Source organism: Sceloporus occidentalis, unplaced genomic scaffold (genome assembly GCF_023333645.1).
Source record: "Sceloporus occidentalis isolate IW3139 unplaced genomic scaffold, rSceOcc1.0.p SCAF_3, whole genome shotgun sequence".
NCBI classification, from domain to species: domain Eukaryota; kingdom Metazoa; phylum Chordata; class Lepidosauria; order Squamata; family Phrynosomatidae; genus Sceloporus; species Sceloporus occidentalis.
The window spans coordinates 56,020,886-56,046,677 of NW_028316983.1; the positions used below are offsets into that span (position 1 = coordinate 56,020,886).

General features: G+C 39.5%; 1 protein-coding gene across 4 annotated transcripts in view; it reads right to left on the reverse strand.

Annotated features, from left to right (window-relative positions):
* The window catches only part of LOC149315959 (SLIT-ROBO Rho GTPase-activating protein 2), a 256,991-nt gene that overhangs the window by 127,218 nt on the left and 103,981 nt on the right, over positions 1–25,792 (reverse strand). For all 4 annotated transcript variants that reach the window (XM_089514493.1, XM_089514494.1, XM_089514492.1 and 1 more), the window contains exon 4: positions 14,869–15,031. In XM_089514493.1, the coding sequence (XP_089370619.1) occupies positions 14,869–15,031 (163 nt within the window). The remainder of the gene's footprint in view (positions 1–14,868; positions 15,032–25,792) is intronic.

Here is a 25,792-nt window from a genome sequence, read left to right on the forward strand (position 1 = left end):
CACACACACTAGGACTCTTTCTCCCTTCCCAAGGCAAACAAACAAGCACTATTCCTATACTGCATGATCCCCTCTCTACTGTCTCCTCTTCCTGTCTTCCTCTGTTTTCCTCTTCCCCACGGAATAGCTGGATTGCTTCACACATCCTCACATACTCTATAGGCATCCTGGCTAGGACAAAGACTTGGCAAAGAGCAGAGACCTGTGGAGACCTTGCTATAAAAAGCAGCCACAAAATAATTAAACATGTGCAAGCTCTTCTAATTGGTGAAGGATGAGTAAATCTTTTATGCTTAACGCTGGTACATAAAACTAAGTGCCATTTTCCCCAGCAGTTTCATTAAAGTCTAGATTTTAATGTTACACAGTAGAGAGATGAATTATTCTTAACTGTGACAAATTAATTCACCTCCAGAATAGGTCAAACTGACATTTGACAATCCTAGCCTTAATGCATAGTTCTTCTGCCCATCAATTTTACTTCTGTATATCTGTCTTTTTAAAACACTTTGAAATCTCAGAAATCAGATCCCTTTGAAGCCACCAGCATTGTTCTGACTCTTAGAATGAAATGAAATAGGAAGATGGATTCAACAGGCAGCCAGTTCTGCCAGTCAACTTGAAGGTCTGTGAAATATTGGAAGCAATGTCCTGTAATCCTGCCTGCACAATTTCAGTGCCACTTCTGACAGGTTCATGCACCCCAACTTTGTTGCTGTCCTTTTTTAAACTGCCAAGAGGAATTTCTCTTGACATGGTTGGATAGAACCATCACAGCTGGATGACTGACCTGGCACCCACAGGAACTTTCTGCCCACCCCTTGGCTGACCTGAATCCAAACCAATGTAATGAGTCTGCAAAGCCAAGCAAAATACTATAAATTTAGTCCACACAGAGTCTATGAATAAATATAGAGAAGGTAAAGGGAAGTGCAACATGATTATAAGACACAGTTCTTCTCTGACACTAAAAAGAGCCAAGACTAGCAATTTATCCAAACCACAAAGAAGGAAGAATCTTTCCAAACTTGTACCAGCGCTAATGTAAGTAGTTTAACTACCGTATATCCTTAAGCTATGTAGTGACCGACTTGGAGCAATGCATATAAAACATTATATATAAATTGATCTGGAGTGTTCAACACTAAGTGATAATAGACCTGCTTTACATGCAGGACAGGCGGAAGCCCCAGTGATTTTAATATTGTAAAGAGAATGGAGGATTCAGTCAACTGAGAGGCATTCTTCAACGCTTGCTATTGTATGTCTATAACTGCAAAAAAATAGATAATCACTTGTACCTCTCAGCTACATACATCAGTGTTACTAACCCAGTCCAGTTATCTGGGCTGCTTAGAAAACTGAAATGGAGGAATGCAATAATGGGCTTCACAAGATGGTCATCAGGCACCATGATGCAACAAGCCTTAGAACTGCCAGTACTAACTTTGGGTTTCAAGTGAACATACCCCCAGGTTCATTTTCAAATTACAATAGTCTCTTTTTGGATTAGAAGACATACAGATGCTAACCTGGTGGAGTCTCCTTCTTTAGAGGTGTTTAAGTAGAGGCTGGATGGCCATCTGTCAGGGATGCTTTAATTGAGATTTCCTGCATGGCAGGGGGTTGTACTGGGTGGCGCTTGTGGTCTCTTCCAATTCTATGATTCTATGATTCTATAACCAGCAGAACTCTCATATATTGAAAGTGGGCAACAAAACCCTCAACAAAGAGGCCAAGCATTTAAAAGTGTAAAATATAGAGGGGCAGCATGATATAGTGCAGTGATCGTGAACCTTTTAGAGGCCAAGTGCCCAAACTGCAACTCAAAACCTACTTATTTATTGCAAAGTGCCATGTCCTTCTGGCTTTTTAGCAACAAACACTGGCAAACTCTGTGCTGGGGTGACGGCACATGTGCCCACAGAGAGGGCTCTGAGTGCCACCTCTGGCACGCATGCCATAGGTTCACCATCACTGAAATAGTGGTTTGACCATTAGACTATGACTCTGGAAACAAGGGTTCGAATTCCTGTTGTGCCAAGGGAACACACTGGGTGACTTGGGCAAGTCACATTCGTTCAGCCTCAGGGGAAGGCAAAGATAAACCCCCTCTGAACAAATCTTGCCAAGAAAACCACGTTATAGGTTTGCCTTAGGGTTCTGATAAGTTGGAAACAACTTGCAGTTCCAAGAACATGAAAAAGTTTGGTAAAATAAAGCAGGCTTTTAAAAAAAAACCCCTACTGGCTAAGTGATTTTAAATGAATAAGTTAATCGTTTACATATTTGACAAACCTCAATGGAAATGTTTATGTGATATTTCCCAGTCTTTGGTGATAATGTAATGTCAAATTATCCTGAGGTTATAAAAGGAAAAGACTGTGGGGATGCAATTGTAGACTAGACATTAGTGGAAAAAGCTTACCAGTATTTACCAGTGAAGCGAATAGCTCACAAAAGCTACTTTCCTGCCACCAGGAGCTCCCTGCCACCATTATTAGGATAACTGAGGTTATTCCCTGTAAATAACTCATTGGGCTACAACAAAGAAAGCAGAATTCAAGACACACTTATTAGATATCAGGATTACTTTGGAATTAACAGGAGTTCCTATCCAGAAGAGTCAAAAGGAACTGATATATGTCTGTTAAAGAATCCACCCTGTAGCAGACACAGCCTGCTCTGGCCCTGGAGCCCTTTCTTGCTGTCTGACCCTGACCTTGTCTGGAAGAAGGTACGGTGGTGCTTTTGCCAGGTTGCAGCAATGAGATAAGAGTTTCAATAAATGAAGCTTATGGAATACCTGTAGTGCACACATAAATTCTTTGTAGGTAATATGAAAATATACTATAATTTTATCTATTATTTTATTCGTATCACTAAGATGAAATGGAGAAGGAAAGAGAAGTTCTTCAGTGGACAAGTAAAAAGTATCAATCAACAGACCTGAGAAAAGGAATGGCACTTAGAACTATAGCTTCATGGAGGATTGATCTATCAGTGACTAATAGTTATGCTGGGTATCAGTTGTGGAGAAAGCAAGATAGAGCTTACAGCTGCAATCATGTCATCCCTGCACGCTTCTTGTAGGCAGCTGGTTGACCACTGTGTGCTAGAATGCTCGTCTTCTACAGCTAGTCCTTTGGTCTTATTCAGCAAGACTTTTCTTATGTTCTAATAACACCAAAGCTATATGGCATTTGGTGTTAGGGGATGCCAAGCCAATGTCCAGCAACAATATGGCCCAGGACAAAAATACCAGTTACCAGGGCTGTCTCCATATAACACAAGTCTTATAAGTTATAACACAATTTGAACTAGTCAGTAAAGAGCATATGGAGGAAGGAGTGTCATGGGAAAAATGATTCTTGAACTTGAGAAGACTTCACTGAAGGAAATGGATGCAAAGGCAAGGACACTAAGGAGATTAGCTCAGCTTCCTTTCCCTCTTCCTCCCTCACACACACACACACACTTATATACAGTATTTACTTCCTGGTACTTTCTTAATATTTACCTCTTGCCTCAGCTGGTAATGAACCTTAGGAGTCCATCGGGTGCAAAAATAAATGGTACAGAACCAAAAGTAGGCTATTTAAATAGCTTTCAGTTCTCAGAATTCTCTTATTACTGTACACTGCAGTCAATCAGCCAAAGGAACTCAAGAAAATCTGTGTGCTCAGCAGCTAGCCAGAACAGCAAAAAAGATCTCACATGGTTAGGTAATACAGATTTGTTGACCCTCAGAGACCTTCGTTTTTGTTCTGAAGACAAGAAGCCTCTATTTTATACAAAACTCAAACCTCTTTAATGAGCTGATACACAAATGTGCAGTCTGCCTTTTCATGCCAAAATCTGGTATATGCATAAGAGATCCATAAAATATGTCAAAATCTCTGTTTGTTTAAGGGAGATCATTCCACTATTGGCACAAATTAGTGACTAAACAACTACATTATAGCAGCACCTCACCGGAAGAGCCAATATGTATAAGTAAGATCAGTCTGAGAATATCTGAAGATCTTACTAAACATACAGTGATTGCATCAGGTGGAGAAATCACAGGCCCACATAAAATTAGTGAGCAGAGGTAGGGAATGTCCAGATGCTAGACTTCAGCTCCCATCACTCCAAGCCAACTTAGTCAATGATTTTGAAAGTTGGAAACTACACTTCAACAAAATCTGGAGCACTACCTCTGTCCCTGTTCTGACCCAGAAAAGGATAAGAAAAAAGTTGAAAGGGGACAAGCCAAAGAATACGTTTCTCCTTTCTCTAAATTTGTATTTTTTAAAGGCAATTACAGTTGGCCCTTCTCATAAACGGATTTTTTATACATGGATTCAAGCATCTATGGTTTGAAAATGTTCCAAAAATGTATAAATTTCAAATGTCAAACCTTGATTTTCCATTTTTTATAAGAGACACCATTTTGCTATGTCATTATATTTAATGAGACTTGAGCATACACGGATTTTGTTATACACGGGGGATCTTGGAACCAAACTCCAGCATATAACAAGGGTCCACTGTATTTTGAATGGGACACAGTTAAAAAGGAACACATTCAACAAAGCTAAAATACAGACATATCAAACTTTCCACAATGAAAAAAATAAGAATCAAAAGCAATCTGAAAAAAAAAACACCCTGCAGCATTATCAAAGCAATCTATTCTCCTGAGATAAGCAGGAAGAAGATCAGAACATAACATGAGCCAACATGTAAGGTTCACACCTGAATTTCACTGTACCTCATACAGGGCTCTATAATTAATTAAAAGCAAGACAGAAACAATTTACTCTTCCCTAGAGGCACCAGTCAGTGTGTTATTTAGCACATATAAAACTTGGAAAGCATGCACAACAAATTAAGATTTTCTCTTCAACATTAGAAATAACGTTATTTGTCTAAAATGTACTGCATATTGAACACTTGGAGTCCGAACCAGAAACATAAAAACTTTATAATAAGCAACACTAAATCCTGCAATTAAATAAAAATTTGCATCAAGGTGAACCAAGATTCATACTGGTGACATACAGTCCTCTTTACATTTCTCATCAATTGTGCCTTGGTGATAATCTTTTTTTTTTTTTTTTTGGTCTGCATACTTTTAAAATACACTTGTGTGTTCATTTTTAAGGACTTTGCAATTTATAGACATCTGACAGCATGGCTTCCACTACCTACAACTCTTTTCTGTTTTTATGTTGCCACTACACGTGCAAGGTAGAGGATGTAATAATGATATACAACCAAAGTCCAAGCACAATGTCTACATTCACAGAGTTTTGCAGCTGTCCAGGATTTTCACAGAATGCGGTCACTGACACTGACTAATTCCAACAGATTTTTGCAGAATTCTATTAAAAAGCAAGAGCATGCAACACAAGAAGCCTTTAGTCAATGAAATATTTGAGGCACATGGTGCCATCCCAACTTTGGCTGTATTCCTTCTGATTGCACACAGGTGAACGTTTGGATTCTCTCTTGTCAGGAAAGGTTGGAGATACCTTTCTTCTTTCAGTTCTAACTGGCTACTTCATTGCTAAATGGAATAATCCCAGAACAGCAGTACAAAACAAAACTTCTGAATATATGGTTCTTTGCATAGCCATCCAACAATGGACCAATTTCGATGTCTATTAATTTGAGATACTCACAAGCCTGGCCATGCAGCATTGTCACCCTTTCCTTTGCTGTGAGTTATGATTAAACAAGGAAGATTCTGCTTGTCACATATACTCGAATGTATAAGTCAAAGGCAAGTTCTGGGGTCAAAATTATGGATTTTGATATGAACCATGGATAGGGCAAGGGTAAAATCTATGGGCATGTAACAAAGGCTCTAAAGGATGAAGCAAGTGAAAATAATGCCAAGGAACTTACAAAATTCCAGCAGACATAACTATTTATGCTCACCCAAAAGTGAGGTTTTTGAGGTGACTTTTTTGGCTAAAATTTCTAGACTTATAAATGAATATATACAGTAATCAATTTTCTGTTTCAACAAAATCAGAAAACGATATTTAGAAGCTTCAGAATTATAGCTAGTTTCTGATCTAATCATGCCTTGATAAAAAAGAAAGAGTGAGTGACTCTGAATCCCTGTATATGTGTGTGTGTGTATAGGATTGATATGTCATTATACTCTAGTCTGAACTTGTTCAATATTCCCACAACACCAGCCCTCAAAAGAAAATTACACATTGCATTACTGATAAAGGCATTTTTTAAACTCCGAATTAAAGAAAAAGCAGTAGATTTGCATAGAATTCTTAGGCAGTGAAGGTTCACAAACAAGTACTATTTCTGAGTAGAAATACCAGAATTTGCAGAGCCTACTCTGATGTTATGGTCTTCTGTGCAACTAGAAGATAACAAGGAACCTTTTCTACTAGAACCAATCACCTCATCTTCACATTTTAATTTTTTTTTTCCTTACTGGTTTCACTTTTCCCCACAAGAGAGTCCCTCAATAGCCCCAACTGCAAGTAATATAGTATTCTAGTGATTAAACAAGCATTCTATGGAGAGGACTTTGCAGTAAACACAGCAGATTAGTAAACACCTCTGAGAGCAAGTGAGACATGTTAGCACCACATTCTGTCTCAGACACCACTCAAATATGGGCTTTGGCAGTAAACCTGACTTCCCTTATCATGAAATATACCTTTGAAGTGGTTGGCAGCCTTCCATCTCTTGCTCAAACAAATAAGACCCCTCCTCATATCGCAGCTCCAAAAAAGATCTCTTAATCATGCGATAGGGTGGGAAATGTATTTAGATTATGCCAGACCATATTGCAGGCCTCTTACCACAACAACAAAACTTGACAGAGCAGGCAGGGAACATCAGACATCTGAAAAGACCCAAATATAAAATGCTTCTGGAAATGTGGAAGTTAGTAATTTAAAAAGGAAAACATTCCAGAGCCTGATAGACAGCATGTCTCTACCATCCTTTTAACACCTTTCTTTCAAGACAAGAAATATCTTGCAGTAAGGGACAAGAGAATTAGTTGTGGCCTGCACATCTCTCACTGTCCTGCCTCATACACAGATCACAAGAAATTAAAGCTGATCTTTGCTGCTAATAGTAGGTCCTTCCTTATGGGATCTACAGCTATGCCAAGATTCACACATAACAGCTGTGACAGAATGCATATTTCCTCCTCTGAGATAAAGACCAGAGGCTGTGACTGTGTCTCAGACAGACCTTATCACAACCACACAGGCCTACATAGCCAGAAGGCCAGATTATAGCAGCAGGCTCATCCTCCAACTATCATTGACAGGGGCTTTGCTTCAGCTGGTGCAGAATGTAGCAGTTCATCTCTCAAGTAAAATGAACCCTTTGCAGTTTATCACAAACAAGCGCCAAATCCAGCACTTTGTATCTGGAAATGATCCAAAACAGTATTGGGACAGCCCAATTTAAAATGAACTTTCAGAAGATATAGGAAGCCAAAAAGAGCTACCAATTTTCTTTTGCTAAAGAAATATACTTTTTCATACAAACACAGAAGAAACCTCAAGGGCCATCAGGTCCAAGGCAGCATATTCCACTGTCAAATGGCTCTCAATTTCAGGACATTCTTCTCAATGCTGAGGTAGTATCTCTTTTCCTGTAGTTTGAATCCATTGCTCTGGGTCCTATTCTCTGGAGCTGCAGAAAGCAAACTTGCTCCATCTTCAGTATGACGTCCTGTCAAATATTTAAACAGGGCTAACATATCACCTCTTAACATTCTTTTCTCCAGGCTAAACATACCCAGTTCCCAAGTCTCTCCTCATAAGGCAAGTTCTCCAGAGTCTTCACCATTTTGGTCGCCCTCCTCTGGGCATGCTCCAGCTTGTCCACATTCTTTTTGAAATGTGGTGCCCAGAACTGGACACAGTATTCCAGGTGAGGCCTGACCAAAGCAGAGTACAGTGATATTATTACTTCCCTCGATCTAGACACTATATTCGCATTGATGCACCCTGGAATCGCAATGGGTTTTTTTTAGCTGCCATAACACACTGTTGACTAGTCCTACTACAGGACTTCTAGATCCTGTCATCGTCAGGTGTCCTCCATCCTATATCTGTGCATTTCATATATTTTTTCTGCCTAAGCAAAGTACCTTGCATTTCTTCCTGCTGACATTCATTTTTTTAGCTTTCTAATCTATTCTGGTCATTTTGAATTTTGATCCTGTCCTCTGCGGTATTAGCTACTCCTCATAATTTGGTGTCATCTGCAAATTTGATAAGCATGCCTTCTATTACTTCATTCAAGTCATTCATAAAGGATGTTGAATAGCACTGGGCCCAGGACAGGATCCTGTGGCACCCCACTGGTCACTTTTCTCCAAGATGAAGAGGAGCCATTGCTGAGCATCTTTTGGGTTCAGCCAGTCAATAAATTACAAACCCACTTAACAGTTGCATTGTCTAGCCCACATCATACTAGCTTGTTTCCTTTTCAGAGATTACAAGTATGTTATTTTTATACAAGCAGCATTATATACGACTGCATATTCATTATCCTTTTGTGTAATTCTGTAACTGGTCTAAAAGCACTACTATTTATTGTCTCATCCTACAAGGAACCATACAGAAATAGTTAGCCCAAACAGTGGCATAAGGGAAACAGTCATAGGCTAGGATCTAACTGGGTACTCACAGCACTCTACAACCCTACTTCAAAGAGCTGCAAAAACCTTGAAGAATTTTTAGGGTATAGGGACTTTATTTATTTATTTACTTACTTACTTACTTACTTATTGATACCCTGCTTTCCCCCCAAAATTGGGATTCAAAGCACCTTAAGTCTAAACACAGTACAATTAAAATCCTACAAAAGTGACAATTAAAATAGAATTAAACTATTACAATATTAAAACAGATTTGTTTAAAAACAGAATACAATTTAAAAAGATAAAACAGAAGATAAAACAGGAGAAAGGAGGTTTGCCAGTTCCAGAAGATGAAGTAGGATCCACCTTAAATAACCAATTTGACCCTGGCCATTAAGATAATAAAACGATTTCCTGTTTTATACAACTGTGCTGTGAGTAGGTTTATGTTGAAACAAGCAGAAGTAGAGAAAAATGTTAGATAAGAACCATCTGTATCTCCTTAATTTCTAGGCCATTTGTAAAACAATTCATCATCAACTACCCTGTTTGACTTGAATAATAATGGGAAGAGTGATTAAAAATGCTGCTTTAAAAAACTTCCACAGAGCTGTATCATAGTAAAGGCAATTATACATGCAAAACACAGTTCATAAAATGACATCTCTTCAGTACTGCTTTTTTCCATCATTTTGTAGCTATAACAGACTAGATATTTGCTAGTTAAATAATCGGCTCCATAACCACTTTGATATTTGCCCTTTATCAGTTGTCCGGTGCTAGTTCACACTTGTCAGATTGATTGCAAGGAAAGAAACTGAGGGAGCTATCCAGCAAAAACGACAATCACTAGTGGCTCTGGATTCAGTCACATACTATTTCCACTGCATATATCATATGTCACTTTGAGAAAGATTTCCCAGGAGGAAGTGATACAGGAGAATTATGCCCTAGTGACACATAACAAACATAAAGTGAGTTAGCATAAGAAGCTGTTTGGCATTTGACCAAACTGGCAAACCTGTTATCTAGATACTAACTCCATGCTATTTGTTTCCTGACAAGTAACAGCTCCTGTCTATACCAATTTGTGGAATGGGGGATTTGCTAGTGGGGGAAAAATAAAGACATGTCTGTATTTAAGATTTTAAATCATGCTATTTCTACTGAGAGAGCCATTGGGGTTTGAGTGTTGGACTAGGATTCTGGGAGACCAGGCTTCAGATTCTTGCTTGGCCAGGAAATCCCACTGGGTGACCCTCAGCAAGTCAAACTCTCTCAGCCTTAGAGGAAGGCAATGGTAAACCCTCTCTGAACAAATCTTCCCCAAGATTCTGCAATAAGGTTGTCTTAGGGTCATCGTAAGTTGGAAACGATATGAAAGCTTTATTGGCCACTGTAAATAGCAAGTAAAGACCTGAAAGACCAGTATCATTTCAACCTGCTCTTTGAAAGTTTAGGGCACGGGACCCGATTTGCATCTTTCTGAATTTGTTACATTCTATCACATTCTCACAACTGTGTAAATATGCTTTATACCTGACACTTCAATATCACTGTATACTGCATCTGAAAAAGTGGGTTTATAGCCAGAAAAGCTCACGCTAAAATAAAAACCACTTAGTTTTAGAAAGTGCTGCCACATTCTTCCTCCCCTCTCCTCCTTTTTATGCTGCAAGAGACTAACACAGCTGTTTCTTTGAAGGCACACAATAATTTGTATTGAATGACTGTTTCCATGTAAAACTACTCCAGCGTTTTTTTATTTGCAATTTAGCACAATCATCTAGGTCAGTGGTTCTCAAATGGTGGGGTGGGACATCTGGGAGGGCGCAAGAGTTGCTGAAGGGGGGCATAAGACTTCAAGGCCCGGATCTCCCCCCCTTCCCAATTTTTTTTATGTGTAAAATTTACACATGTGTTGGGTTAAATATTACATTCCCTTAAAATATTCTAATTTGAACAATATTTCCTTACAAAATGTCAAAATATGAAAATGAAGAAACGTGTGAACAAAAATATGCACAGTAAATAAACAAAATATTTGTATTCCTATATTATGTGCGAGGGGGAGGGATGTCTGAATGTAGATGGGGGGGGCAATCCCATGGGCAAAAAGTTTGGGTACCACTGATTTAAGTGTTTTACAAAGATTAAGGTAGTCGTACCTTTTTTTAGCAACATAGATATTAATTTATATTTAACAATTTAATTTAATTTTAGTAATCAATTATCCTAGTGTGTGTTGTTGTTGTTGTGGTTACTGTGTGCCTCCAAGTCATTTCCAACTTATGATGACCCCTATCATGGGGCTTTCTTGGCAAACTGGAATCTTCTTTAGAGGTTTTTAAACAGAAGCTAGATGGTCATCTCTTCGGGGTGCTTTGGTTGTGTATTCTTGCATGTCAGGGGGTTGGACTGGATGGTCACTGAAATTTCTTCCAACTCTACGGCTGTACAAAAAAATTACAGAGGGGGTTCGCCATTGCCATCCTGAGTTTTAGAGTGTGACTTGCCCAAGCTCAGACTCCTACACCACACTGGCTCTCTCTTAGTCCTTTGATGCTTTTGAAAGGACTGGGTAAAGGGGGTAAAAGGGAGAATCCCAATTTTCCTTGCTTCCAGAATGAACTTGGTGAGGGAGAGGCCCCAGACTATGCAGGACAGGTTCAGCTATGATGCACCTACACAAAAGCCAATAGCAACCTACAGAAGGACAACCTCTATCATTCTTAGTCTCTACACTGGAGAGAACACTAAGGCAAGTTGATGACACCAGAAAAACTCATATGTCCCCACAGAAAGGTTAAAGGGGAAGGATTTTTAGCAACAGCACTGAATTATTATGTTTTTACTGAGAAATAAGCCCCACTTATTTCAAGAGGACTTCAAGAGGATTTCAAGTAAGTACACCTAGGACTACAGCCCCTATTACATATTTTCCAACAGTGTTTATAACCAGCATGAAAAAAATGCAGCCAAATTTATTTATTTATTTTATTTCCAAAATGTATACCCCACTTTTCTCCTACAGAGGGACTCACGGCTAAACTAACAGGCCTTGTTTAAATGGTAGCTAGTGAACCTTTGCAGGAAATAAACAATCTGATGCCTACCATGTGCTTTTAACTACATCGCCTATCAATCCCCACTGTCATAAACAAGGGTCAGTAATGATGGAAGTTGTAGTATGGCAACAGATCGAGGAAATCAGGTGGCCAACCTCAGCTTTAGAGCAAGAGTAGCTAAAGTTACATATGTCTCTTGACACCAGACAACTGAACTAAACTGAAATTAATACATTTCCTCATATAATTCCACCTCTTAACCCTGACACATAAACACATGCCCAGTTATATTAGAACATCTATTCCATGGTCCTCTGCTAACTCCATGCCTGCTAACTTGTTTTTCATGTTGTCCTCAAAAGAGCAACGCTGCAGAAACATGACTTACTGATACAAGGATTAAAAGCAGCTAAAGGGTCCCTGTCACGCAATAATCCCTTCTAAGTACTTAATCAAGTGTAATGCAATTAGTTTAGTTTTAGAAGGTCAAATGAAAGGTTTTACTTTCACATTGCTTGGAAACAAATGCTGATGACATCTCAGCTTGAGAAGCATCATACAAAACAGGGGCAACTTCAAAAGGTCAGTCAGAACATAACCTGAAGCATGTCAATCATACTCTTAAACATTCTAGAGAGGATTAGTTAGCCCAAGCAACATAGAACTGCAAAGCCACAAATTATTTCTTGTTGCCTGTTTATTTTCAATAATGATCCTCTGAGTGTTCTTAAGGGTAGCTTTATTTATTTGTGTGTGTGTGGGGGGGGGGGGGGAGTAATTTTACTTTTTTCATTTGCCTCCTTCAATATTTTCAGAAAGTGGTACCTAACATGTTCTTGATTGATTGGTTGATTGATATACCTATACATAATCAGTGACATCATAAGCATTCAGTCATTTTTAAGCTTCAAAAAGAAATAAACAAGAACAAAAAGTTAGGTGTGTTCTCAGCCATGCCAACCCTGGCAACAACATCAAAACCTATCCATATGTACTGGGTTTGCCTTGGAGGGGTAAGCACAGTACATGCCCTCTTTAGAAATTTAAGAAAAAGCAGGAGGCAGCTTTGCTGATGTTTGCCATTTTTTTTATTTTTTAAGGAGTTATCTCAGCATTTCTATGACTCCAAATTATCTCACAGAATCTTAGAATCTCAGCACTGGAAGATGCCACAAGGGCCACCAAGCCCAACTCCTTGCCAGGAAGGAATATATAATTACAGTCCTGCTGAAAAATATCCATCCACCTTCTGTTTAACAACATCCACAGATGGAGAGTCTACCACCCGCCAAGGCAGCCCATTCCACTGCCAAATAGTTCTTACAGTTAAGAAATTATTTCTAATATCTAGGTGGATTTGGGGGGGGGGGGGTAATTTGAACTCACTGGTTCATGTTCTGGTCTCTGGAGCAGCAGAAAACAAGCTTGCTTCATCTTCTACGTGACATCCCCTTCGATATTTAATGATACCTATCATCTCTTCTCTAAGCCAAACATACCTAGATCCCTAAATTATTCCGTATAAAGAACTGACTCCAGACTTTTGATCATATGGGTTACCCTTCTCTGGACATACTGAGCTTGCCAATTCTTCCTGAGTTGTGATGCCCAGAATGGGGCACATTATTCCAGATGAGATCTGACAAAATCAGATCAAGGAAATATTTCTCGCAGTCTGGATACTATACTCCAGTTGATGCAGCCCAGAGTAGCACTGGATTTTTTGGCCACTACAGAGATATGCACAAAATAATGTATATGCTATTAGGAATGAATATACTCAACAAAACATTTGCATGCAAGGAGGTAACAGAGGCCATCTTTAGGACAGAAAAAACCAGTCAGGGAGAGAATCCCAATTTATAAAAAAAATCCATTGAAGACTGGGATTGTTCAAAGGACACACAATGACTGATGGCTAGGTGGCGGGTGGGGTTGGAGTAGAAAACTAGAGGAATAATGCTAATAGGATGGGATAGCTGGAACCCTGAACAGAAGCACTTCACAATGCAACACTTTGTTTTGGTCCCTTTTATATTAACTCTCTTTTGACTGTAGCAGAAATACAGAAGGCTCTTTTACCTAGGAATAAAGAAAGGGGTTTGAATAATGGTAGCTGCTTCAAATTTGGTGCCAGATAACATTTGATTGTATACATTTATTTCTTTATTAGTTATCCAGTTTTTTTTATTAAAATAGTCAGACTGTGTAACAATACAAAAAATATGTCAATTTATCATAACAACTTCAAATCATTGAAATGACAGACACAAAACCAAAATAGTCAAAGCACAGCACAACACAGCAAAGCAAAGCAAACATCTCAGAACTTTTAACACACTGACAAAACTTGAAAAGTTAAAACATATTTCCAAAATCACTTGAGAACAGTGTTCACTGCCTATGTAAAGTCAGAATGAGCCACAATTTCCTCAGGAAGGCATCCCACAAATGTGACTCCACCAAGAGAAGGGATTTCATCCTTTTTGCCTGCATACTGTACCTCTAATAGCAATAATGATTCCACATTTAAAAAGTTATAGCCAGTGCTCTGAATTAAACTGAGGGATAAATGAATATAATGCAGCATTTAAAACCAATAGCAACTTTCAACCTTTCTTTAGATGTAGCTTCCTATACAACATATTATATTATAGCAAGAGTGGACAAAGTGTGGCCCACCAGCTGCATGGGGATCCTGGACCACACATTTGTGGCATCCCAAAGTCCCTCTCCAGTGCCCCAACGCCCCTGAAAATTTTCCTTTTTAAAATGGCAATATTTAGGGACAATCTTTGCCCTCAAGCCATGCAGAAAGCACTCCACATGAAAGCACACAAAAATACCTCCATAACACCATATTAACCCCAAGCACCACTGCTTTCCTTTGAAGTCCTTTTCAAAATAGTGACACTAAGTGTTGCAACATGACTTCCTGTCAACATTTTGAGAGGGAATGCAAAGGAAACAGAAGTGTTTGAGTCTGCTGGTGAGGTGGGGTTTGGCCTTAAGACCCCATATTCCCCACCTCTCCCTTAGAGTAATCCAATTCTGATTTGACTATAGGCATGTGATGATGGCAAGCTTTTATAATACATCATCCACGAAAGATGTGGTCACCAAAAGCAATCTCTAGAACTCAGAAAAGGTGCACACTGAAATAATCATTACCTTTTTGAAAAGTCTTCCAGAGTCTTCACTGACTTGAACAAAACGAGGGATAATATTGTTCAGATAGATGTCACTCAAGGTGGTATGGTCCCTGCTCTCCCGCTTTACCTGATTTAACAGGAGGTTCCAGCAATTGACAGGTGAAAGAACGTTTTGATCCTTCCTGCAAAGAAACAAAGTCACAATATGATTTTCTCCTCACATTGGGCAAAATCTAATATCATGTAAGCATATTTCCATTCTGGTGTCCCATTCTGGAGCAGATTTTGAGAGTGTACTCTCTTCCCCACTTCACTGGAAATCATCCCATTGATGAGAGAGACTAACAGGATCTAACTTACAGTTCTTAAAATTAAAGCAAAAGTAATGCAATACCTTAGAATAATTGTTATTATTGTGCCTTTAAGTTGATTCTGACTTATGGTGACCTTATCATAGGGTTTTCATAGCAAGAAAAGGAGATTTGTCATTGCCTTTCTCTTACACTGTGACTTGTCCAAGATCACCTAAAGGGTCTTCGTGGCTATGTGAAGATCTGAAGCCTGGTTTCTTGGAATAATAGTCCAACCTGACAATTATGTGCTCGCTCTTCTTTATGACATTACCTTGCAGTAACACCTTACAACACTGAAATTTTCTTTAAAAAATCAAGGTAGTTACCAGATGAATCTGAGCAAGTGATATGTTCTAAACAATAAATAAAAATAAAACTTTAATTTATATCCCGCTTTTTGTTACCACTATCAAAGCGGCGTACAAACTTTAAAAAAAAATACAATATATACAACCTCCCCTTAAAAAAGGACTAAACAATTCTATCCATTAAAATTACGAACGATAAAATCTAAAAACAATAATATGATAATAAAATAACGGTGGGCAGAGTCTTCGCTTATATATGTCTGTGGAGGGAGCGTTACATGGCCAGATTCTATTCTGGGAAGGCCTGCCAGAAGAGATCCATCTTGACAGCTTTCATGAAGCTCTCTAGGTTGGTAATTTGATGGATCTCGTCCGGCAGACCATTCCATAAAGTGGGAGAGATTGCGGAAAAAGTCCTCTGGGAAGTTGCCGTCAATCTGGTCTCTGTAGATTGCAACAAATTCCTCCCAGAGGATCTGAAGGTACGGGGCAAATTATATGGAAGGAGGCGATCCCTTAAGTAGGTTGGGCTCAAGCCATGGAGGGCTTTAAAGGTAATGACCAACACCTTGTACTGTGCCCGGAAACGAATAGGCATCCAGTTGAGTGATTTCAATATAGGTGTAATATGGTCACTCCTAGTTGTTCCTGTAATCAATCTGGCTGCCATATTCTGTACCAGTTGAAGTTTCCGGAATAGGCACAAGGGTAGCCCCATGTAGAGCGCATTGCAAAAATCAAGTCTTGAGGTTACCAGTGCATGTACTACAGTTTCGAGGTCACCCCGTTCCAGGAAAGGGCGCAGCTGACGTATCAGCCGGAGCTGATAACAGGCACTCTTGACCGTTGCATTCATCCGATTTCTCATCTGAAGCGACGAGTCGAGAAGCACCCCTAAGCTGCAAACACAGTTCTTTGAGGGAAGCGTGAACCCCTCTAGGACTGGAGGCTGCAGCCCGATACCTGGTTTGGGGGCCCCTACCGTAAGTACTTCTGTTATGTCTGGATTCAGCTTGAGCTCGTTTTCCCTCATCCAGTCCATTACTGCTTCAAGACATTGATTGAGGGGAGAAAGATATTGTGTGTGTGTGTGTGTTGTGTGTCTTCAAGTTGTTTTTGATAATTCTACCCTAAGGCAGAACTTCTGGTGGTCAGAGCTGTTTGACAGTGGAATATGATGCCTCAGAGTGTGGTGGAATCTCCTTCTTTAGAGGTTATTAAAGAGAGGCTGGATGGCCATCTTTTGGGGGTGCTTTGATTGTGTGTTCCTGCATGGCAGGGGGTTGGACTCAATGGCCCCTGTGGTTTCTTCCAACTTTATGATGCTATGATTCTATCTGGAGTGTAAATTACAGATGTATAGTATGATAATCCTGTGAATTACAGCAATTTTTGGCCCAGGACACCTTTTTTCTAAAAGTGACCTAGAAGCTGACTTGTAGGGGGGGGGGGGGGAAGCTAATTTAATTCAATAATATGTTTGAACTGACAGGTAGTTTTCAGCCTTTTACTTGTTATTCCAAAAATTAATATTTTTGAGAATGTCTCCAGAAAATGGATTGGTGAGGCAGATATAAGCATGGAGACTGGAGTTCCTCTGTCCATCAGATCAAGAGAGAAAGGGGGAAAATCCACTAACAAATTACATGTAAAAGTCCTAGAATCTTCCTACTATTGGGAGAATGAGTGCCCAAGAATGTCAACTCCTTATTCGTCTCCAGGTTTACCTGTGCTATAAATTTTCTAGTAATAGTACTCGCAGTTGAGTAATAGATAAGTATAATCTCACTACATGGGTGAGAAATTGAAAAGTTACTCACCTGATTTTAGTCCGAGATTAAAATCTCATTGCAGAAAAACGTGTTAATTCTGGGATAAACTAAGTTCTAAAACATCAAAACAGTAGCTAACAGATCATATTTAAGACTCAGCTTTATTCTAGATTCCTCAAATATGCATGAACTGCAGCTCACACTGCCTAAAAATCAACTCAACAATCAAACCAAAACTGAACAGTCAGATACTAACTAATCGAGTTTGTTTAATGAAACAGAGATTAAATAAGCATTTTAAATGCCACTTTGTTTGTAGAACCTTTAACACTATTTGTTTCCTTCTTCTCCAGTATCTAATCTCTCTAGCCCTGTAAAGTATAGGGGAAAATCAAGAGCTTAGTTCTAAAATAACACCTTTTAAGTCATTCTGAAAACTTATTTCTTTTAAGGCATGAGAACTGCCTATCCTCCCTTCCCATCACACCCTAGATACATCTTCTTAGTTATGATTTATGAAAAGAACCATAGACTGTGTGATATAGGCCAAATCCTATCCTCTTTGTCACCTCACTGTAGACAACTACAGTAAAGATACCATGGAGACACATCCTGCGGATTTCTAATAAAGAGCACAGCATTTGATGCAGTAAGACCCCAAGAAGACAAAAATAGGTTGGCTGAAGCACAGCCAGCTTTCCTGAATTGATAGAGAAGCAATTCATTTCAGGGTTCAAGCAGGAGCTTCCCTCCATCACAATGTTTTACTAAGGAAGCCCCCTTTCTGTTTTCAGGTTACACTGTAGAGAGTGTATACATATGTGTATGCAATTGTAGAGGTCTTGTACAGCTCTCATTATTTTAAAAGGGGATTTCACTGTAGACTTTAGCAATGGCTTGCATCTCTAATTTATTAACTTGGCTGGATTACTTGATTTCCTTTTATCATTTGTTTACATGTGCTCCTTTTCCCCACTACATTGTGTAACACTTGGAAGGCACAATAATCAAAATATTTTCTTAAAGCCAGGCTATGGTAGGAATGTATCCAGCAGCTGTAAAATTCATTTTAAAGCTAATCTGGAATTAAATAAAGGAAGACTATCGATTTTTCTCCTAAAGCAAGTTACATTAATTTTTCCTTTAGAAGGTGTGTGGTGTGGTGAGGCAGAGAGAGTGAGCAAAAGCTGAGCATCAACATCAAAACAATAAGATAGGCTGATGCATGCTAAAGATTTACAGTATGTGGGTGACAGCTGACAAACCCACCATGCTTCTTCTGGCAACAGAAAGTTTGAAACAAATTTGATGGGCTGCCTACTAATACCATATGTTCACATCCCTAGTTGAAAAGAAAACACCTTCTAGTTTTTGTGCTCCAGAACTCAAGACAAAAAGATTATCTTGCTGATTCTTATCTTAACTAAACTCACATAAGTAACTAGCTACTGCCAAGCTCAGTGCTAATGCAATAGTAAACACATTATTCTTGAATTGAAATCTGATGGTCACCAATTATCAGTTTTCTAATTTAGCAAATCGCTATGGTGGATGTGATGTGGTCTAACAAGAGACACATGGAAGTCTAGGAGGGAGACATCAATGAGAGGAGAATCACCCACATCCTACTTAAATATTTTAACAAATAAAATAGTTTCCACGCCAACTCACAGGCAAATCTAATATATGTATAATGACGTAAAAACACTTAGCAAAGGAAAATACCAAGGCTGCCACATCTGAAATAGAACTGGTATGGTATACATTTTGTGTGTTGAACTAAAGACCCAGGCTGTTTGGAATCAAGATTCTACTTACATATGAAGGTTGCTGGTTTACTCTGAGTCAGTCACTTTCTCTCAACCTGACTTACCCTGTGGGCTTGCTGTGAGGATAAACTGGGGAAGGAGGAAGAGAAGTATATATACTAACTTAAACTTTTTAAAAGATGGTGCAAGCAAAAGCACAGGAACAAGTAGAAGCCCATGCTTCTGCAGCTTCTGAACCAGTATCAAGTGCTACATATTTGGAAGCATACTGGCCACCACAAGGCCTTCTTTTATCTGTGTGGCATTCCAGCCAAAATGTATTATTATTAAGGGAAGTAATAGTACCACTTTATTTGTTTCTTTGGTCAGACTTTGAATACCGTGCCCAGTTTTGGACAAAACAGTGCAAAAATACTGACAAGATGGAATAGATCCAGAGGAGGTGAAGGAAAATGATAAAAGGTCTGGAAACTAAGCCCTATGAACAATGACCTAGAATGCTAGAGATAGTTAGCTTGGCAAAAGGTGCTATGATTGTTATTGTTAATTCCCATCTAGTCAGCTTGGATTTAAGATGACCCTATGGATGACATAACATTCCTTTCAGAAATGTAAAACTGGCTATACTGAAGATGGAGAAAGCTTGTTTTCTGCTGCTCCAGAGACTAGGAAAGAAAACAATGGATTCAAATTACAGGAAATGTGATTCACCATAAAGGTTAGGAAAAACTTCTTGGTTGAAAGAGCCATTTGATAGTGGAAGAAACTGCATTGGAAGGTCTTTTGAAGTCTTCAAGTAGAGTTTGAATGGCCTCTCTGAAGGGTGTCTGCTGTATGTTTCTACACAGGAAGATGGACTATATGTCCTTTGTACTGCTTTCATGTCTGTGATACTAAGATTAACACATGCTTTACCTCACATTTCAGTTTCTACAATATACATCTCCCAATGTAGTACAAATATAACACCATCCTCCTAGACCAATATGATCAGTCCCAATAAATAAGCACCTTATTCTGTTGTTAGAAGATAACATACGTTTCCTACGATGAACTCTGTTCATTTTCCTAGAAATGTTAAGGCTTCTATTGTTCTTCCTATGCCAGGAAGAAAGGGGGAGGAAGGGGGAGAGATTGCTCTGTAGTAAAAGGGCAGATTAATTTCATTTAAACAAAAGAACAGAACAAGAGAATGCCACTTTCAAAGTAGCTGATCTGGCAATGTTTCTAGCCCTATGAAAAACACCACAGGAAATAACTGAAGTTTGCAATCTGGACTGTTTCAGAGTTTCACATGTAAGGGAAGTGAGAGAGCTGGAATGACTCAAAGCTACAACTAGCTTTGATTGCCAAAAAGATGCAGCAGATGGAGAAGGGGGGGGGGGGCTTTCATTCTCTGGACTTGTATATATGTTCTCCTCATACAGATTAAAGCCAACAAAAGGATCAAAAGGCAACATTCCCCAACTCGACAATAAGCTGGCCAGGGAACAAACATATTCACTTGATTACACACAAATATTAAAAATAGCAAAAGACCTACCAGACTGTATTTATACACTTCCACAATGATTATAGACTTTGCAGTCTTTCAGCCACCTAGCTATGGCTTTTAAATGGCACTGTCCTAACATAAAAGGATTTGCAGCAAATGCTGATACACTTCAACACAATGATGGTCAAGATCTATTTTAGGTTTCCTAATGTTAGTACTTGTATGGCAGGCTGCCAATGAATACCAGGTGCTGTAAGCTATATTTCAGAGGAAGAAACTGGCAAACCACCTCTGAATATTCCTTTTCTAAAAAAACCCTATGAAATTCATGGAGTTGCCATAGTCAACAGGCAGCTTGAAGGCACATAATACAGAGAAAGAATGTCACAGAACTGGGCTTTCCAGAAGGAAAGTGAATCTAAGAGATAGGAGCAGTGGAGGCTGGTGGCTTTAGTGACAGTGAAGAGTGAATCCAATTTAGACTTTTGACTAAGGAATTATATGGAAATTTTACATTAATTTTTCAAGATGTGTGTATGATCTTCAAGTTATGTGTGACCTATGGCAACCCCATACATTTCATAGGATTTTCTTTGGCAAGGAATACGGTTTCCCAGTGTCTTGCTCTGAACTGAGCCTACAGCACTTGGTTTTCCTGGCAGTCTCCGTTTGAAGTATTAACCAGGCTTAACCTTGCTTAGCTTCCAAGATCAGATCCCAACCTGATACCTCTATATGTATGTTCTAAGAATCCCAGCTATAATATTAAGTTTTAGGATTCCTTATCATGGCCACTGGCATAACATTTTAAAACTGGAGTCAGTCCTACATATCCATGAATTCTGCATTCACAGATTCAACAATTCACAGCTTGAAAATATCTCCACCCCCCACTCAAAACCAAAAAGCAAACCTTGATTTTGCCATTTTAGGTAAGCAACACCATTTTGAAGTTGAAGGTTTTCATGGCCAGCATCCATAGATTTTTGCATTTTTTTTCAAGCTATGTGGCCATGTTCTGGAGAATAAACTCTTCAAGAACATGCCACATAGCCCAAAAAACCCACAAAAAAACCATAATTTTTACTACACCATTGTATATAATGGGATTTAAACAACCACAGATTTTGGTATCCACAGGGGATCTTGGAATCAAATCCCAATGGATACCAAGCCCACTGTACTCACAGCCAACAGGACCAGGCTATTCTAGCTTATTCTATTTTAGACCGATCTGGTCACCACTGAACATCTGAATAAAAACTGTGGATAAAAAGTTGAACTTGTATGCAACAGACCTGGGTTCAAGTATCCAATTCGATCTTAAACAAAATGAGACAATTCACTAACACTGTACTACATCTAACATGTCTGAAAAGATAAAAGGGAATCAGTGTAACTGTTACAACAGCTGTAGCAAAAGAGGCAGGAAAAGGCTTTCACCATCCACAGAGTCTCATATATGTATCACAGAAGGAAGAGACGTTTAAAAAAACCATATACCTAAGGAGGCCTGGCTGCTAGGAATTGAAGGAAATAATTCTTCATGGGTATAAATAGTTCTTAATGGGCAGAAGCCAGTGCAACACTTCATGATGGCCTATTTACCTCCTGTCAGATGACAGCTGAAAGGGTCACCTTCAGCAATTGCACCTCTGAAGGATGGAGACAAAATACCCCCCTTTGATATTGAAATGGCTCTGGTTGCCTTCACAGATGACATTTGTTAATAAAAAGACAGAGAGAAGTAGAAGATGTTGTAAGTTCTTGACCTCTCAGTGCCTTTTATCATAGTATCTTCCTGGATCAAGTGGCTTTGATGCAGGAAGCATGTGATACTGTGATTCTGTTCTTACCTATGCAGTCAGATTCAGAAGGTCATGGGGGACACGCACATGGGGGACACAAGGATCCATCTTACATCTTATGCCCTTCAGCACCTATAAGAAGCCACTGAGCAAATGAGTGAGGGAATATGAAATTCCATCAAAATGCCGATGACAGCTAGCTCAGAGACTCAAGTAGCATTTATGGTTAGGAGCCCTGTTTACTAGCTTCTGCTGGCTCACCAGCATGACCATTTCTGGACAGAGATGGTTTGAGCACAGTGGTTCATGATCTGATAACTTCCCAAATGGATTGCTGTAATATACTGTGCACAGGACCACCCTTCAAGACCACCTAGACATTTCACATAGCTCCAAATACAGTTATTACATTTATTATATCCATTTGATTATATTATACCAATTTGGAAGGAGCTGCCTATTTCCCTTGGACATAAATGCTAGGTGCTGTCAAATCTTGGGGCTGGATGAGTGTCTCTCACTTTGCAAACAGTATATGACTTAAGATCAACAGAGGAAGCTCTCCTCCAAGCACTTCAGGTATCTTATGTATCAACAGCTTTCACAGTTGTGTTGCCTCAGTGAAAGAGGTGGAGATGTGACTGACAACACTGCCATTGTTCCAGTATGTTTTGTTGTGACAATGTGTTTCTATTGTTTTAATTAGAGTTACACATCGCCCTGGGATTTGAAAGGTTAAAGGATGACTTAAAAACACTGCAGTAAACAAATAAATATAATCTGTGCTCTCAGAGATAGTGTATTCCTTGCTACCAGGTGCAAATCAACAAAAGAATGGAAACTATCCCCTGGATCCCAAAGAGAGTTACTTTGCTGCTGCTAATGGGGTTTAAATTTTATTGTCATTTGTCTCAGTCACCACATGGCCAAGAAGGGAAGTTACCTGAATTGAGATCCTCCAAACCAACTGAATCTACAACAGAAACAACATCTGATGCAAAATGTAGGTCTGTGACTCTCACATCGTCACATTTCTTCTCGTTTATGATTTTTAAAACATCTTTTTGCCTGATGAAGAAGCCAGTATAGCTTGGAAAGCTTGCATGATGTATTTTGTGCATTTGTATCACTTTTTTGTGGATTTTCTTTCATTAAGATTCCACAGAGGATAACATTCACAATTATTATTATTAGCCATGATGGCCATGGTCAATCTTCTTTCTAGGAGATTGGAAAGCCCAAAGAGCACAGTTAACATGGCAGCATCCCACATAGGATGGGTTGTATATAGAACTGGCTAGTTCTCCGATTTTTGGGTCCAAGGGGCTCTTACACCCAAGGCACTGTGAGAGGGCTACCTTGCAGTTTACGACACCAGGGCTTTTTCAGGCTGCTCCAACCACAACACCTTGGCTTTGAGAACACCTGGGAGCCAAATAGCAAACTCTATATACAGGTAATCACTGTTAGCAGACATACATATGTGTTGCCTTCTCCTCCTCAGGCAGCATATGCAAGCCTCCTGTTACTGGCATTCTCTGAAGATGCCAGCCACAGATGCTGGTGAAACGTCAGGAAGAAACTCTTCTAGAACATGGCCACATAGCCCGGAAAAAAAACACAAAAAACTATCCCCTGTTACTGTTCATCACTCCATCACTCTTCCACTTGAGTGACAAGATTGCAAATACCTCAGTATATGAGTGGCCAAAGTGTCTAACCACTGATGTTATGTTCCACCATGCAAGTATTTTTGACACCATTGGATTTTGGCCTGTGCATTAGCCTTCAGTAGTAAAAGTAATACACTTCTGAATACTGAAGATGAGTGGGAGGAAGCTAGTGAGCTCATGTTCTGCCTTTTAGTGGCAACAGGTTGGCCACCATATGAACAGAATGCTGCTCTATATGGGCCTTTGGCTTGATCCAATATTATTTATCTTATGTTCTTAAGGTTATCAAAGGATTCTGAAATGAAACCTGTGTGTTCAGAGGATGTATTTCTAACAAGTAGATGTAGATGAAAAAAGGACAAATATTGTGAATGGGTCATACTTCTGAACTTTTCAGGAGTGCCTGCCCAGCACAGAGAAAATGCTAAGCTAGGTGGCAGAGTAAGCATGGTAATAGTTCATTCTTGTGCTCATGATATATTGTTTGACAAATTCTGCAATTTACAAAAGTTGGCAGGCAACAGAACATTTCATCATAAAAGGAGTAACTCATCTGATATGTACAGGACAACAACCTTTCCTTCTGAAATATATGGAACAGTTCCATATTCCCATTGTGCTCTCCCATAACAAGCTTCTTCTTTGCTTAACAAGTTTCACATTTCAATAGATTTTTTCAAAAAGCTACACACTGCATGGGAGAGAAGGGTACACAGTATATCCCAAAGAAAGGTGATGGCACACATTTCATTCATCTTTACCAACATAGGAATATTTTTTATAACTTTACTTTGGGAAACAAGGAAGAGTTGTTTAAAAAAAGATTCAACAGCCCACACAATACTCACTGTATCCTTCCTTAGTTAAGATTTCTAAGGACAGAGCACAGACAGACTTGGAGCCAGACTCAGATGGAGTATCTTACCTCATGGGCCTTGAAGGGCCTAAGATGTATTTGCTATTTGATGATCTAATCAAATAAAGGGTTACAACTAAGTTAACTATGGGGCTGGCTAGATGGGCCCTATGGGGTGCCGTCATGACATGCGAGGGGCAGCGCTTTCAGACACCCCTCGCCCCTTTCACGTGACGAGGGTGTCAAAATGGCGGTGCCCTGTACATACAGGCACTGCCATTTTGACGTGATGGACGCCTAGCGTCTGCACATCTCGGAGCCCTTGGGACGCCGCAAGTGCACCATTGGTGCCTTGCGGCATCACAACCGCACCAAAGAAAGAACTCGCTTTTTGCAGGTTTTTTGCTGCGAGGGAGCTTCGCAGTTTGTCCGCGGAGGCTCCCTCGTACAACAAACCAGGGCGGCGGGACACCACCCTTTTTGGGCGGTCTGTATCCTGCCATTATCTGTAATACCAGATGTTACACAAATGTATCCTATTCATAAAATCATGAGAACTTTGCATATGGATAAATTGCACTAAAAGGTTTAGTTCAGAGAAAACCAGACAGGGTAGTTTTTGAGAGGATTTTGGCATTATAAGATGGAGAAAGCATGAGGAAAGATTCCCAATGCTGTATCATTCCTGCTTGGCAAAATTCCAAAGTGGGAGTGGCAAAACAAGCTATCAACCTTTTGTCCATGCTATGCCTATAATGACCTCTGAGGAAGGGATTCTGGCTTGCTCTCCATAAACAAACCACAGTATGTTGCTGGTTGCTATATGACACTTATTTGTTCAGGGAAAGACAACAAAAAACTCAAGGGCTCTGGAACTGTGGCTTACTACTGTACAAACTAGCCAAGAAA